Source organism: Dicentrarchus labrax, unplaced genomic scaffold (assembly GCF_905237075.1).
Source record: "Dicentrarchus labrax unplaced genomic scaffold, dlabrax2021, whole genome shotgun sequence".
Taxonomy (NCBI): Eukaryota; Metazoa; Chordata; class Actinopteri; family Moronidae; genus Dicentrarchus; species Dicentrarchus labrax.
The window spans coordinates 34,439,087-34,456,524 of NW_026136704.1; the positions used below are offsets into that span (position 1 = coordinate 34,439,087).

General features: G+C 45.7%; 1 protein-coding gene across 1 annotated transcript; it reads left to right on the forward strand.

The window, feature by feature from the left end:
- Positions 1-7,721: 7,721 nt before the first annotated feature.
- On the forward strand, positions 7,722-17,000 carry tp53inp1 (tumor protein p53 inducible nuclear protein 1). The gene is made up of 4 exons (XM_051399389.1): positions 7,722-8,009; positions 12,011-12,375; positions 15,750-16,299; positions 16,430-17,000. The coding sequence occupies exons 2-4, from the start codon at positions 12,249-12,251 to the stop codon at positions 16,650-16,652; spliced, it is 900 nt and encodes a 299-aa protein (XP_051255349.1). The 5' UTR covers positions 7,722-8,009; positions 12,011-12,248; the 3' UTR covers positions 16,653-17,000.
- Positions 17,001-17,438: the final 438 nt, after the last annotated feature.

Below are 17,438 nucleotides of genomic sequence, written 5' to 3' on the forward strand. Positions count from 1 at the left end.
TCCTCTAAATAACTTGTTTTCCAGTCATGGAAACGCCTGGAAATTGATTAAAATGACCAAATATCCTGGAAATGATCCATGCAGTCCTGGAATTGTGTTATTGTATTTTAGCCCCTCGCTCTGATCTTTGGCCTCAGATCATATTTAGTTCGAAACTCAACTGTTGAACCTACGAGGTCTTTAAAACGGGTTTACCAGACGTGGAACAAACTTGCATCAATCTTTTTTGTCGTCAAGTCTGTTTTTGCTGAAGCTGCGAGCAGAACTCATGAAAGTTGGTGGTTAATAAACACACAAACAGCGTATTTCTACTTCTTTTAATAGCCTAGAGCTCAAACAAAGAAACTCCTGGAAAATTATTTCTTAAAAAGAGTTGGAGCCCTGTTAGTAGCACATTCCTCCATAAATTACAGGAGCTAACAAAAGATGTCAGCGAGCTTTAAAACCAAACCTCCAGGCTTCAAAACATCCTTTTATGTTTCTCAGACGCAACATACGTTCTTCCCTCCCGACTGACTGACAGGCTGGATGTAAACAAACACACAGGGAAGTATTCAGCTGTCTGTGTTTGCCTGCGGGTCAGATATGTGAGCCAGAGCAGGAATGTGAGCGTCGTTCCAAGCAGCCGAAGAATCAGGTTAGCCGTCTTCTTTGAAACACCGACACTAAATATCTGTACGATGAAACCTGTTGGGATGGATTCTCTGCCGCGTGCTGCTCAGAGACGTAAGCCTTGTGGTCCAGGACGAGCCCCCATTTCATCACAGCCGAGGCTCAGTGAGCTAGCAAAGAGGGAGACCACACAGTCCACCTGAAACTGAAATCAGAGAGCTGTTTGCTTCTGCCCTTCCTGTAAAAACTCTACTTCGCTTTGTGTTGCTAAAAGTTGAAGATTGATTGACGGGTGAATGTGAATGAAGTTAGTCATTAGTTAATAATAAAGGAGTCTATGGTCTGTAAGTGGAGCAGTGTTGAATGTATGTGAAGAAACAAAGTTTATTTATTGAACCCAGAGATGCTGCACGTTCAATAAGGTTGTGACTCTCTCTGCTGCCTCCTCTTCCTCTTCCTCAGTAACACCCTGTTTGTATCGGCTGTGAGTGAACTTAAAAATTTGTCACCAGAAGGAGCGACCTGTTTGTGATCTGTCGTTCCGGCTGGTTTGAGGTTTGTTTTGGCAGCGGTGTGGAATTCAAACTGAGGTGATTATAATGTAACATGATCCTCCGGTCTGTCTTCTTCTCCGCCTCAGAATCGGGTTTATTGCCAATCTTATTTAATTTGGGAAACACACACACTTCCTTAAATGATGACCAGCGTTTTGAGAAGAAAAAAAACTCCTGGAAAATGTCCTGGAAAACAATTTGTTATTTAATCACAGGACATTTAAAAGTGGTGGATCTCTTCACGTGCTCTCAGACTCTTATTTTCCTAACAGTGACTCACTTTCTTCCTGCAGTTATTTTGATGGAGAAAGGAAGCCGGGGCTGTGTTTTATGACTTCACCTCTATTATTAACTGGCTTTATGAGCTGAGGGGCTGGAGGGCAGCCAAGCAGGGTTCACTGAGGCAACTGACGGGACGTTGAGAGCCAATGACCTGCTGGCTCTCTGGCGGTTTCGTCCCGCCTCCCGCTATGCCGGCCTCAGCTGATGCAACTCAGGAGGAGGATGTCACTTTCACATTTCTTCCTGCAGACTTCAGCGTTGCTTTCTGGATCCTCTGCAGCGTAATGAGCTCGTGTCTGATATCAGCTCATCGAACTCTTCTCGCCTCTCACGTCTCCCGGGTGTGTTCACTTGTTTGTGGTCTTGTTTGTCAATCGTGGGTTAAAGTGACACTCCACCCAAACTCTATCTGAGCATCTAACAGTCCTCCACCCTCCTGTAGCCGTGTAGTTTCCTCGCCAGTGAAGAACAAGCAGCTTGAATTCAGTCAGTCGAGAGAAAGACAACATTTCCTCTGTCTGTTTTAGTAGCTCCAAGGCCAAAGGTTTGTGATTAGGACTCTATGATCAATACAACAGATTCAGATCCTTTATTTAAACGCATTACAAAGTGTTTTTAACTGGTCTAATACTGATTCCTCTATATGACCTACAGAAACAAGACCATCAGTGAGAAGATTGGCTGTTTCTATACTTATTCTTAACGTCTGCCACCAGGTCGGATTCCCCTTGAAATCAATGAAACGAGCAGTTTAGAAACACTAGCTAGTTAACGGTCCCATAAGCTGTCTGTATGCGGACTGGGAGCTGGAAGGACGGCGGCTCCGACCAGGACTCTGACTCTGGGGATGAAGACTCGGCGGGTTCAGGCAGCGACAGGAGAGGAAGAGGAGGAAGAGGAGCCAGTTTGTAGGCAGTTAATTAGTCAGTAACTGTTAATGTTATCAATCATCCATCGTATCGATTAGTCAGGATCAATTTCAGTGAAGTTGGAAGTTATTTATTCTGTGTGTGTGTGTGTGTGTGTGTGTGTGTGTGTGTGTGTGTGTGTGTGTGTGTGTGTGTCACTGATCCTCCCGGTTGTAGAGCTGTGAACTCTCACACCGCAGAGGTCAGTGTGTTACACTCGGCCCACATTCCTCTCTGCATGTTTACGTCCTGATCAACGGTCGCTGAACTCCTGACTGACGTCGCCGCGGCAACCGTCGACAGCCGGAGGAGATAACTGTAAAAAAAAAAAAAGCTCCCAGGAGGCTCGCGAGCGTTCACGACCCCAGAGACACAATAATATATTATATGATATGATCATTTATAATCATCCAATCACTCTGAAGCTGTTGGATGTAAATATTGTTCAGCAGGTGCAGAAATAGAAACAATAATGAAACATTATTCAGAGTTTCATCAGTTCTTCTTTCTGACGGGTCTGTTTACACATTTTAAAAGTTCCCTCCCTCTGTTGTCTCCTTTTATGACCTTAACTATCTTGTCTTTTATATTTGCCTTGTTCCCAACAGCCTGCAGTGTTTTAAGCTCCCACAGCAGAGTGTGAAACATGCTGCGTCTCTACAACTGGGTTTGATAAATGGAGCCGAGGGTGGGGCCATTAACATACACACTAATACTCACAGTTCCTTAAACTTATTGTTCAATAGTACAAGATTCAACTGCCTCTGCGAGTGAATTATATATATATAATATAATATACCTTTTATTTATGAACATTGAAACATTCAGAACAATGCAAGAAGATTCAGTTTTTATTATTTTAACTCTTGAAGTGCACAGTCAGGTCTCTGTGGGGAAAACTAAATGAATAACAATAAATAGTTGTAAAAAGTTGAAATCATTACATAAGATCTAAACTCTGAAGACCTGAACACAGTCTGTATTCACAGAGCTTCAGTCTCTGTGTGATTGTTAAAGAGTTAAAAAATACAGACAGAACATTTTATAAAAGATTCCTTAAAATATCAACTCATCCATGATCAATATTCACAGGAAATTATACAGTTATTGTTATTGTTATTATCTGGGTTCATTGTACAGTTTATCAGTTTATTCACTGATAGAAAAGGTTTCCTTTAAGATAAAAGGTTGGGAACCGCTGATATACACTGTATGATACAGTTCATTTAACTTTTTCCTGTATTCTTTGTTTAGTTTTAATGTTTTATACTGTCTTAATAGATATTGATCTTAATGTAGGAAGAGGAATGTTTTGTCCTTCCTCAGCTTCTAAAAGTGTGAATATTTCCAACACACAAACACATGTTACACATCCATGTGGAAAAACACACACACACACACACACACACACACACAGAAGCAGGCCACAGGGACAACATGTTACTCCAGATCTTTCCATTCCCGAAATAACAAGGTCACACCTGTACTGTTCTGACATCACAAACAACAGCGATAAGAAGTCCTTCACTGCTCCCTTTCTGTGTTACATCACCGCCGCTGCACTCTGACCCCGCCGTCCGACGCCGTAACAGGAAAACATTCACATCACATACAAACTGTATGTAAACAGTAAAGATATTTACAGTGTAAAACCAATGAGCTATAAATCCAGGTGAACTCTGCTATAAAACAAATAATCAGACTTACATTTACAGCAGAGTGCTGTTATTGGATTTTAAAAGTTATAGAACTGTAATAAAGTCATTATCTGTGAAATTACAGTAATTATTGCTGTTTACACTGATAACAACTGTATTTGGACAGTTTACCAATGCTTATACACTGATAAACAACATTTATTCAACGCTTCTGTTTAGAAAACTTCCATAATTATACAAAATATCTGTCAGGTAACAAACAAATCCATATGAAATTACACAATAAATGCTTTTTTTTACTGTTAATTGTCACTAATTTGACATAATGTCATACATGTACAATATTAAACTTGAATTTAACAGGTTAATTTATTAAATAAACTGTTAATATCTGTGAAATAATGTGAAAAAAGGACGTTTTCTTTAAATAACCAGTAATTTTATGATTATTTACAGTTCATTTTTCATGTTATTTTACATTAGACATTAAGACAAAATGTCCCTACTAAACATTTAAGGCTGCATCAATCCTAAAATCCCCTCTCTTTTGGAGCTCGTGGACCCTGTTCCTGTAATTCCTGAATATTCTGTGGAGGTCGTGGCTCTAAAAAGGTTGTTTGTGTCCTGCTGATAGACACTGAAGTCACATCTTCCTCATTAGAAATCAGTAATGACACACACAAGGTGCTCACTCTGTGTGTGTGTGTGTGTGTGTGTGTGTGTCGTACAAAATGTCCCCCTTACCCACATAATAAGCGGATCAGTGTTACACATTCATCACAACAATGCACCTTCCTTCAGCTTTACATAATCTGGCTAATGTTTACAGTCCGCGTTGCACAATCCTGTCCTCTCTGAGCACCGCGGGGGTCAACGACCTCGCGTTGTTGTCGCTGCCAAGTGGGCTGAAAAACCTCGTAGCGTGTTTGCTCGGGTACAATGAGAAAATATCTGCTCTGTGTGGGCTTTAAATGAAGCTTTAGAAGAGTCAAAGTCACGCCTCAAAACAAGAAACAACATTTCTGCCAATGCGACGGGGAAAAGGGATTCTGTTAGTCAGTATAATTGTTAAAATATTGAGAAATGTTCTCATTTTTACTCAAATTCAAGATACTTTGTCATATTTTTAAGATGTTAAGTACAAATATTGAGACATTTTCTCATTATAATGACTTACAGGATCCATACTAGAAGCTCTGTGAGCGGTGCTGTGAGATAAATGCTAAGTCAGGACAGCGACCAACCAGCGCGTACGTTCGGCGCCAGAGGCAGTGACTCTCTGTACCAGCAGGTGGCGGTAGTCTGCATTCGTCGGAAACCTAAGAGCCGCGCTGTGCATGGAGGTTTGTCCGCTCTCGCTACCATCCCGGGACCCACGGATCTATTTTCTCGAAGTCAGAACCGGAGATTCGACCTCGAGTAAACTGACGAAGACGTATTATATACGTAATAAACACATCAGCAACAGGAAGCAGATTATTTCCTGTCAATGTTGATCAGAGACGAGTTTTCCTGATATTTGGAGGAACTTTTGTGGGTTTTTTTTAACATTTTTCTTCACAGAAATATTTATAATATATATTTATAAAGTTTTCTTACACGCCATCAGCTGGAGGAAGCCTCCGTAAACAACGTGTCTCCGCTGATTTCTCCGTGTGTTTAATGTCTTACTCTCTTATACCTGGACGCCGTTGATTTCTTTCTATATAGGTTGAATAAATATTAGAGGATAAGTTTCCCGCGTCCTCGTCCTGTCCCTCCACATACAGCGTGTCTGAGTAAGTCGTTGGAGGCGGAGCCAACCAGTCTGTGGTCATTAAAGTCAACGAGCTGAGGCAGGAATCTGTCCGTCTGCCTCTCCTGTTGTATGACGTATGGTTATTACCTGACAGCCACCTAAAGACGCTTTAACGCTTAGGGGAGGTCAAAGGTCACGGCACGCAGATCTTTATTGTTTGCATTAAAATGAACAGTTTGAGATGTTAAACAGAATAAAAACATTTAGTGTTTGAATGAATAATTAAATGTATATAACAACCGTTTTTTTAACATTTTAATAACAAAGAACAGAAAATATTGAGGCTTTGAGACACAACAGCAGGACAACCTTTGTCTGAAGCTTACGGCCTTTCCTCCAGATTATGGGCTGAATGGAGGGCAGCGGGTGAGGGGAGAGGGGGGGGGGGGAGGGGGAGGGGAGGGGGAGAGGGAGAGAGGGGAGGGGAGGGGGAGGGGTGAGGGGAGAGGGGAGAGGAGAGGGGAGAGGAGAGGGTGAGGTGAGGAGAGAGGGAGGGGTGGGGAGAGGGGGAGGGGGAGGGGGAGGGGGGGAGAGGGGGAGGGAGGGTGAGGGGTGAGAGGGAGGGGGGGGGGAAGGGAGGGGGAGGGGAGAGGGGTGAGGGGAGAGGGAGGGGGAGGGGGGGGAGGGAGAAGGGTGAGGGAGAGAGGAGAGGGGAGAAGGGGAGGGGAGAGGGGAGAGGAGAGGTGAGGGGAGGGAGAGGGGTGAGGGGGAGGGGAGAGGGGGAGGGGGGGAGGGGGAGGAGGGGGGAGGGGAGGGGAGAGGAGAGAGGGGAGAGGGGAGGGGAGGGGAGAGGGGGAGAGAGGGAGAGGAGAGAGGGGAGAGGGGAGAGAGGGGGAGAGGGGGTCCCCCCTCTGAGGCCCCACCACTGACCCATTATCTGGTTGTAGCCTCGTGCAGTAGACGGCTGCAGGAGACCCTCTCCTCTGTGAACACCTGTTCAGGTGCATTAAACATACAGCCCCCCCCCACTGATGAACAAGCTGCGTTCTCAAACACAAACGTTCTTTCTTTGCGTTCACTAAATAATGAAACCAGAAGCATTTTTTAAACATTGAATCAAACCCTCTCGTGTTGAGACAATAACGTGTGTGTGACGTGTCGCTGAACGGACCGAGCGTGGAGGAGTGAGTAGCATCGAGCAGATTTAGCAACTAACTGAAGACCCCTCGCGTCGTATTTGACCCCAAACAACACTAAAAGTCTGTAAAAAGTTTTTATTTTTATTTCTGCACTTATTGTTTTATGACTTTAATAAACAGCTGACTGTTTACATTTACAGTGTGTGTGTGTGTGTGTGTGTGTGTGTGTGTGTGTGTGTGTGTGTGTGTGTGTGTGTGAGTGTGTGTGTGTGAGAGTGTGTGTGTGAGTGAGTGTGTGTGTGTGTGTGTGTGTGTGTGTGTGTGAGTGTGTGTAGTGTGTGTCTGTGTGCGTGAGTGTGTGTGAGTGTGTATGTGTGTGTGTGTGTGTGCGTGAGTGTGCGTGAGTGTGTGTGTGTGTGTGTGTGTGTGTGTGTGAGAGTGTGTGTGTGTGTGTGTGTGTGAGTGTGTGTGAGTGTGTGTGTGTGTGTGTGTGTGTGTGTGTGTGTGTGTGTGTGAGAGTGTGTGTGAGTGTGTGTGTGTGTGTGAGTGTGTGTGTGTGTGTGTGTGTGTGTGTGTGTGTGTGTGTGTGTGTGTGAGAGTGTGTGTGTGTGTGAGTGTGTGTGTGTGAGTGTGTGTTTGAGAGTGTGTGAGTGTGTGTGTGCTTTGCCCAGTCATGTCTTTTTCTTTTTTCCAGGAGGGAGGAGGGAGGAGAGGTCACGTGGGTTGGTGACAGCTTGTAACGCGCGCTGTGATTGGCCCGAGCCGCTCCTGGCCCCTGAAGCCTTCCTATTGGCTGCCGGCCGGCGACGTCACCCGCGATCAGCTGTTGGAGCGCCACAACAACAACAAAAGAAGGAGCAGCAGTCGGGGGACGGAGGAGGAAACGGACTGAAAGGGGGAGAAAGAAGAAAAAGGAGTAGAAGCTGAAGCACACTGTGACTCCCGATGAACAATCCTTAAATTAACTCTTTTTATATTTTATTTCTTCCGAGAAGAAACCGCAAGTTTTTCTATTTTATCGAAAAGGATCCATCTACCTCAGTTTAAAGGATTTTAACCCGTTTACATCCTCCCTCCCTCCCTCCCTCCCTCTCTCTCTCTCTCTCTCTCTGCCGCAGGTGAGCTCTTTGTTTTCCTCTCGGTGTCCGTTAACGGCTCCGGTGCCTCTTCCTCCTCTTATTATGGTCTGTTTTACAGCAGAGCCCCTTCCTCCACCGGGACACAGACGTTGCTGTGGCCTTTGTTGCGTTGCATTGTTTTGTTTGTTTGTTTGTTTTGTTGCGTTACTCTGCGGTGTTCAGCTTCATGTGGCTAGGCTAACGTTAGCTGTGGCTCTGCAGGAACTCGGTTGGGTTTTTTTTGGTTTGTTGTTTTTAATAAGAATAAGTTCCCAGCATGCTGTGGGAATGTTTTCCTGATATATGTCTGTAGTTCAGGGCCCTCGGGATCTGTCCGGCCGGTGTAGGGTTACAGCCTCCTCCCCTTCCCCTTTTGTAACCGACAAACCCTGCTGCTGCTCCGGACTAATACCGGACTAATACCGGACCAGTTCGGCTTGTTGTTTTACTGGTTGTTAAATCACATTAGCGCCGATTAGTCTATTAGTACATCGACTCTACAGAGAATCAATAACCTTTTAGATAGTTGGTCATTTATCAAGAAAAAACGTCAATTATTCTTTGTTTTCAGCTTTTTCCAAGTGAGGATTCGCTTTTTTTTTCATCACCGTTTTAAATAGAGATGTGTCGGTTTTTGAACTGTTTGTTAAACAATGTAAGAAACCTGAAGAGATCATATTGGATTTCAGAAACTTTATTATTTACATATTTCACTACTTTCTGTTTTTTTATGTTTAATTTGAGAATTTATCCCAAATATGATTTTTAAGTTGATTTCGACTCTTGACAAAACATCTGAAGACATTCCTTCATTTATTTCTGATATGTTATAGGATAGATTGATCGATTAATTATAGAGATAGTTACTGTTGCAACCTGCAATGTCAACAAAAACACACAATTAATACAGTTTACTGTCCTGTAGCTGTGTGAGCAGCTGTATGAGCTCCAGCACAGTAATGTGGCTTCATCCTCATTATGGGACCTGTGTTTATATATGTGTGTGTGTGTGTGTGTGTGTGTGTGTGTGTGTGTGTGTGTGTGTGTGATCCTGCAGCTTATTCACATCAGATTTACGGGTTTTAACCGCGTTTGAATAAATAATGCGGGTATGATGTAACAGATGCGTGAGTTGCGGTGACTCAGTGACCCAGAGGAGCTTCCCTTTGTGTGATTGTGATCATGGTCTGATATTCAGTGTGCTATGAAATGTGTGTGCAGGGTGGAGGAGGAACAGGTGCAGCAGATTATCAGCCTGCTGCTGCTGTTGTTGTTGTTGTTGTTGTTGTGATACCGTTTTCTGTGTTTCGGTCCGTCCCGCGGTCACAGCTGTTTACTGAGGCAGAGAAAAAAGAAAAAGAAAACCGCTTTCTTTCTTTTTTTCCCCCTCCCTCTTTTCAGCTTGTAATGAATATGAGAACGCAGAAAAACGAACTGGAAGCAGAGGAACTGAACGCATCACAGCCGCGGAACATTCGTTCACAACGGAGGACGCGTTCACAAAAATCCGACGTTTGGGTTTCTGTCGGTTTTCAGATAAACAATAGACGTTAGCCTCCTGGTGGTGGTTATTTTAGCAGCTAGCATTAATAACATCTGCTGTGTCTCCCAAAGGGATTGACAAGCCTTTTAATACACACCGACTCAAAATATATTTTTTAGAGGTTTGTTTACATCAGTCTGAAAATAAGGTGTGACATCAGGTTGTAATGTTTACAGTGACTAATTATACTATTAATGATATAGTTATAATATAATATATAAGTGATTCATACCTGTTACTCTACTTCCTTTAGTTGTTTTATTCGTGCACAGTTGCTTTTGTGTCGCCTCTTTATGCTTTTTCATGGAAAGTGCAGTTTATTAGTATTATTTTATCTTTTTTATCACAGTTTTAAAATAAAAAATGTAAAAAGATGTATATAAAAAAGGGGACATCATTGTTCCTTTAATCTTAATAAGAACAATGAGTTTTACTCGCACTACACTGTTTATAGTTTGTAACACTATTTATATCATACCTGTATGCACACACCAGTCTTTACATTGTGATTAGGTAGTTTGTTGTTATTAATTATTAACTCCACTTAAAGCCGCTATAAGGAACTCTGTTGTGTTGATTCTGGCGGCCCCCTGTGGACAAAAGCGGTAGTGTTTCTCTGCCTCCTCGTTTCATTGATTTCAAGGGGAAACAGACATTAAGAATAACTTTATAAAACCAGCCGATTGTCTCTGGTAGAGGCCTCAGGATTAAACTGTTGCAAACTCTGTGTGGTTTGTTGAAACACTGAGTCAAACTGTGAGTCACCATTTTGATTCATTTCACAACAAAAACACGTCGAGGCGTTACGCGGTTTATCATCCCTCAGTAGTGTCTGCAGAGTCTGCTCCACCAATCTGAGAGCTGTCGCCTGAGAGGCCCGACCCAGGGCGGAGAAAGGCCATAAATCAGTGTAAAGCCTTTTTCTCTGAGCGCTCACTCACTGCTGAACGCCGGACAGTCGGAGGACGAGTCGGGGATTGCACCCTTTGGCTTCAATCCACCAATATTGTGCCAAAGGAGAGGCCTCCTTCCCTTCCCCTTTAACGCAGCAGCTGCAGTGGGACGGCCACACTGATCGCCTCTACTGGAGCTCTCTGAGCATGAAAGACTGTACTGAGAGGCAGCAGAGCGGCTGCCGGCCAGCTGTGTCTGTGTGTCCTCTGAACACAGCGCGTCCTTTTCTTTATTTACCGTTGAGTGAAAACACAAGACGGGACGGCTTCTCTCTGCTCGCCTCCCATCAGCTCAATAAGTGAGGAAACTGCAGCTGCTGCTCAGGAAATGAATCCCGACTGAGTTTACAACCTCCGAGCCTGTGTGTGTGTGTGCAGCAGTACAGCCCTCATTGTGTGTGTGTGTGTGATTAACACCCTTATCTGTTGCCTGAGACACACACAATCACACACACACACACACACACATTGGTGTATGTATCAGACCACTCCCTAACATGGCTGTAGAGTTGTTTTTTCCATGAGAGGTGTGGACGTGATGCTCTGCAGGTGACAGATATTCAGCAAATCTTCACATTTTAATCTTCATGAGGACTTTTTGTAAGGAAGTTTTTGTATTTTCTTTAGCAAACACTCACTGCAGGAAAGAGTAAAACATTTAAAAGTCACCCCCACATAGAGTGGAACTGATTATTACGCTGAGATTAGAGCCAGTAGGAGAGGGTTTACAGTATTTACAGTGTCTGTGGGGGTCGGTCGATAAGGTTACAGGTAACTTAATAATTACATGGCCCCCCAGCTGCGAAGATTCTTGGCCTCCAAAATCAAGACCCGACGTCTGACCCATTTTCTATTTTAAAACAAAATCTCTGCATACGCTGCAAATTCAAGACTCCTCTCCGCTGTAAATAACTCCAGAATTATCACCTGATTCTGCCCCCACCGGCATGACTGAGCCTCATAGTGGTTTACAGCTCATTGTTTAGCTGTTGACTCTCAGCGCTCACTGTACGCTACCTAAAAGAGAGCAAATATTGTCCGTAACGGCTTTATAAGGCGAGGCCAAAATCCTTATTAATGCATCTTAAAGTTTGAGGAATTAGGACTTGATTGCTGTGAGACTAAATTCACATGATGCTCATCTGACCTGACAGCAGAAGTTTTGAGACATTTTTGTTAAAATGACATTAAAAACTGCTCTTGGAGGTAAAATGTCTTGTTATTGGACATTCAGACACATGAAAGACTCCTGTAGTTGTAATGAGGACTTCAGATTCTACTCAAACTTCGTCTTATTGACTTTATTGGCTGCAACTAACAATCATTTTCATGATCACTTAGTCTGTTGATTCGTTGTTTGGTCCAGAAAATGGTGAAAAACGTCAACCGAGGTGACGTTTCCTGACACACAGGACTAAAGAAACCAGGAAATATTCACGTTTGAGAGGCTGACATGATGAATTGATTATCAGAGTGTTGATTAAATCTGTCTTTTCTCCTCTCAGGGCTCGTTTTGTATTTTTGCACTCGTTGATCCGACCCTGCCGTTGAGCGATGTCCAGCCTCAGATGATCCATGACCACACCTTATTGATGCACTTTAGCACCTTTCCGGAGCCTTCCTGCCGCCGTGAACCCCGCAGCTGATGACCAAAGTGTGCGCCACGCCTCCCCGCCGTCGCCCCGAGCCACGCGCCTCCCCCAGCCCCTCCCTCAGCCTCAGGCCCCCCCAGGACGCCCAGGGATGTTCCAGAGGTTTGCCAGCGCTCTGTTCGGGGACGACGTGGAGGAGCTGAGTCGAAGCAGCAGACCCGGAGACGGCAAAGAGGAAGAAGAGGATGATGAAGACTGGATCCTGGTCAACTACCTGGGTAAGTCTCATGAGAATACAATGACCTGGTGAAACCGGTAAAAAAAAATTAAATTAAATGATTTAAAAAAAACAATAAATGACTGATTTCTAAGTCGTTTTAAAAAAATGTATTATTATATTCCTTTCTGTAAAAATAGTTGCTGATTAATAAATGAACTGTTTCATCTCTACACTGGACAATACATCCATAAAAAAATTCCTCCAAAAAAAAATTCCTCCAGAAACGACAATCAGCACGCTTTAATTCAAAGAACATACAGCAGTAAAACCTGTAACCACATACGAAACCTCAGATAAAATCCTCCCAAAACCTCGAAGGCACGCACAGTGGCGACGTGACGCAAAGTAAAAACACGCTCTGACAGTTTTACTCCAGCTCATCAGCTGCCGACTCGCTGACCTGCAGCAGTTTATAAACCTGAACCTTTCTACTGTCTGTTTAAAAATCCAATAATCTGAATTTCAGGCCTTAAAATGTCTTAAATGTGACATTGACGTTATCTGCTGTAGGTGGGTCGGTCTGTATCTGTTTGTTTGCTGCTACAGTCTTAGTTTTCCGGAGATATCTGTCGTTCCCCGTTATTCCTTCTGGCAGATCACCCAAATAAAGTGACATACATGGAAAAGGAATCTGTCTCCTGCTGCTTGTTTTCCAAATACACCCCAAAACAGTGTGAATGCAGCAGCTGCACATAAAGAGGATATAAAACCCTCCCGATTGTGTGCACGTTCTGTGGCTGTGCAGCTTTATTATCACACATGTTGAGTTAATATTTCAAGTTAAAACAATCAAACTCAATTTTGGACAAAAGTGTCATAAATGAAACTTTTTCAGAGCATAAATATTAGCAGAAGTAAAAGATGAATTTACCTCAAATTTGTGCATAAAAACATGTAAACGTGTCTCTAAAAATATAAAAAAATAGGCTCATTTAAAGGATGAGCAGAGCAAAATCCACCTGCTGATGAAGACTGTGAGATCAGCTGAAAGCTGCAGGGTAAAGTTAGTAAGGAGACGTTGAGCGGAGACGCAGAGAGAGACGATAAACCTGCACACGGAAGATTCAGGAAGGAAGATACGGGATAACTTTAGACTCTTTTAATGGCCGCGAAAAGTCGAGCCAAGTTTCCAGCTGAGTCTCTGAGATCAAAAAAAGATCCCAGTCAAAACACACACACACACACACACACACACACACACACACACACTGTATACAGAAACATGACACACTGCAGGGACTTCCAGGTGGCTCTCAGCACAGCTTCAGTTTGGCCCACCGTTCACCCGCCGCCGGTCTTCACTCGACTTGACCCGTCTCCGATTCCACAGCCGTGTGAATATTTCAGGTGGGAGGGGAGGGGGAGGACCAGAGGCTGGCTGGTCCACTTCAGGCCGGGTGGTGGGGCGGCAGGGTGCCATCAGGCAGTTTATGGTAGTCAACCTGTAAACGGGTCAAACAAAAGCGCCCGGGGGAACCAGAGGAGGTAAAAATAGAACCTGGTGGAGCTGGAGTTCCCATTCTGGGCCTGTGGAGGTGGACATGTATGGGCACAGAGCCGCCTCTGACATCCCTCCAGCTAAACCCTCTCCATCACACACACACACACACACACACACACACACCTGGATACAGTGTTGTGTTTCTCCGAGGTGCATCATAAAGTTACACAACTGTCCGTGAAGTCTCGCTGAGCTCTGCACAAGACTAACGAGCGCTCAGGATGATGTTTGGTTGGAAGTCTGAAGGTTTGAACGTAAGGAAATCTTCTTTTGTGTGAATGTCTTCCACAAGTAAAACAAGCATTACTTATTGGAGAAGTTACATAAATGAACAGTTTGGAAGTGATCACAAACTACCATAAAAGTCACAATTAGGAACTTGACAATCCCACCTGCTGTGGTTTGGAGATGAGTTTTGTTAATACTGAAGTTTAGTTTATTATTTAAGCCACAGTAACCAGTGCAGACGTTACTCAGTGAATTAAGGGTTTACTTGTGCTGTGATATCCACATGAGCCCTTAATGTACAGACAACAGGACTGCATGCATGTCCGTGTTTTGGACTGTATGGAGGCCCTGCGGCCTGCGAGCCGGGGGCCTGTTTACAGAAGGCAGCGCAGCGTACACACAGATCACAGATGACGGTCCTACAGGGCTGTCACAAGTGTGCCGTTCGTCTTGATCAGGGAAATATACCAAAATGATTGAGCTAAAATGACGTCATGTTGCAGATTTGTGACTCTGGTCTGGTTGAAGGTGAACTGACTCTGAGTCGAGTGGAAGGTCAGTGGGTTCGTTCATAATCCACACCGACCTCATTAACCCGTCACACCGCCGGCCAAAGTCTCCAAAACACTGCCGGTCCTCGCTAACTCCTGCAGACGCCAGCCTCTGGAGGAAGAGCTCAGCTGCTGATCGGACAGCGAGAGGATGACGCGTGCAGATCAGCTGGCTGGCGCTGAGTCAGCACCCTCTGGCCTGTTGTGGGTAAACACGGATTCCTCTGTGAACTCCTGGGAGTCGGAGCCCTGTTCATGCCACGGTGTTCACGTGTGATGAGCTGGCTGACATGCATGGAAAGAAATGCATTCTGTAAACAGTGAGCGCACAGAGGTCGGGGGGGGGGGTCTTTAGATGAAGCTCCTAAACTTTTGTCAGCAGGGTGTTTGGATAAAGGATAAAAAGCAGCAGGGTTTGAGCAATAAGAAGCTTTTATGGGGGAAAAAACAGAACTGAAATCAAACAGACGTCTGAGTTATTTTTAGTCTGGCTGCTTGAGATCATGTTGCCTCTCCGCCTCAGAACTTCCTGTCTCTCTCTGCGAGTCATTAGAAGCTGATGTTTGGATCAAAAGCAAAAAGAGGCCGACTCTTTAGCAGGATGTCTGCGGGTTCGCTGATTTATGTGCAGTTGTGCGTGTTGTTTCTGCAGCTTCGTGCGGAGGAAGCAGAGTGGAAGGATCAGGCGGTCGTTGAGCAGATCGTTCAGCGCCGTCCGGCCTGCAGACCGACAGTAAACATGCGTGCAGGCTGCGGGTTCAGTTGCACATGTGATGCTGAGCTGTCAGGCCGCCTGGAGCTCTCCTGATTGTTTACATGTGAGCAGACAGGTCACAGTGCCACCTGCTGGCACACTGAAGACATTGCCCTGCAGTGTCTCTGATGAAAGCCTCCACTAGCAGCCCGTTGGAAAACAACCTAAAGCTCCAATAATGGATTTATAATGTTCTCAAATTCACATAAATAACAAAAACACATATTTTACAGAGTTTTGGTTTCATTTGCTCTCTGACGCTGAGATTACATAAATTAAACCCGTTAAAAGCTTAAAACTCTGTAAAGTAAACCCACTCTGCTGTGTCTCCCCTGCAGCTGAAGCCTGCTCCGCTCAGTGTGGCGACGGCCTCTCTGGATCCACTGTCAGCCCTGAGGAAGAGGAGGAGGAAGAGGAGGAGGAGGAGGAGGAGGACCTGGTGATGATCCCCTCCCCCATGGCCAGCCCCCCAGTCCGCTACGCCTCCTGCACCTCCCTCAACTCCACAGCCGACACCGACCCAGACGGCGGGGCGGAGGAGGAGGAGGAGGAGGAGGAGGACGACGACGACGACGAAGAGGAGAGCGGCTTCCTGCGTCTGGACGTCGGCTCTCTGGAGGAGAGCTGGTTCGTCACCCCCCCGCCCTGCTTCACCGGCCGTGGCAGCAAGCCCGTCCTCCTGGAGACCAGCCCCCTGGAGAACCTGCTGATCGAGCACCCCAGCATGTCCGTCTACGCCCACCGCAGCCCCCCCAGACTGACCCTCGACCCCCTGCCGCGCTCCCTCGACCTGGAGCTGGGCTTGTTGCCTGGAAACATGCCCTCGGCCCCGACCGCCTCCGGTGGGAAGGAGAAGGGCAGACGCACTCTGGACGGCCCTCGCCACAGGTAAGAGCTGGAAACACACAACGGGGAACTTCCTGTTGGGGGCGCTGTGTCCTGTGCTGTGCGGTGAGGCTTGTCTCTCCATCTAACAGCTCTCTGCTTCTGTCTCTGTCTCTGTCCCCCCCCCCCGCAGGCCGGAGGTAGCCGTCGTCCAGCGTCGCTCCAGCCTCCACTCCGCCTGCTACGCTGCGGCGCTCTCCGCCCGCAACGGCCTCCTGCAGCAGCGGTCGGGTAACGCCACCCAACGCACCCAGCCGCTGTCCCGCAACGCCCTCCGACGACTCAACCTGCTGCGCCCCCCGAAGGCCAGCACCGCGCACCTGCACCAGCCCAGCCAGAGACACCTCAACTTCTGAGGTGTCACGGCAACTTCATCTTCATCATCATCAACCTCGATCCGCTAAGCAGTATGGGAAACTAACACTGGCCCCACACACACACACACACACACACCTCTGCTTTTAATCTTCTCAATAAATCAACACCAGCAACAACCGACCATCATCAGCCACCAGTTACACCGATCTGAAAGCTGATTGGACGGTGAAATAGGGAAAGTGGCTGATTTTTGTCATGTGGCCAGTGGGTGAAAAGTTTCTCACCTTCCCTCCTCATCCTCCTCTTCATCCTCCTCATCCTCCATATTGATTCTGAGAGGAGAGGACACGTCCCTCTCCTCCTCTGTCATCCATGTTTTACTCTGGAGATCGATCACAGAGGAGAAGAGTCGTCACTGTGATTCTTCTCCTCTTTCTTTCTTTTCTGTTTCTTCCTTCTTCTTCTTCTTCTCGTTCTTTACGGACAACTTAATGTGTAGAATCAATGCTGTAGGTCACTTTACTCAGCGGGCGGGTTCACAGCGCGGCAGGATGCTTGGAGGACGTCGCGGCAGCTTTTTATTTTGGGTGCGACTCGACAGGACGACCGGAGACGTTTCCGATCCCGAGATCGCTTGAACGCGTTCGGTGCTGCAGCACAACGTCGCCGTTTAATCAGTGCAGGAGTGCTGTGGTAGTTGCCCCCCCCACAGTTTTGCCCAGAAAGGCAGAGAGACAAAACCTTTAAAGGAAAGATCCCCTCAAAAAGTCTGACAGTGTTGTAATCAGCAATCTATTTTTACACCAAACTTTCCCAGAATGCAT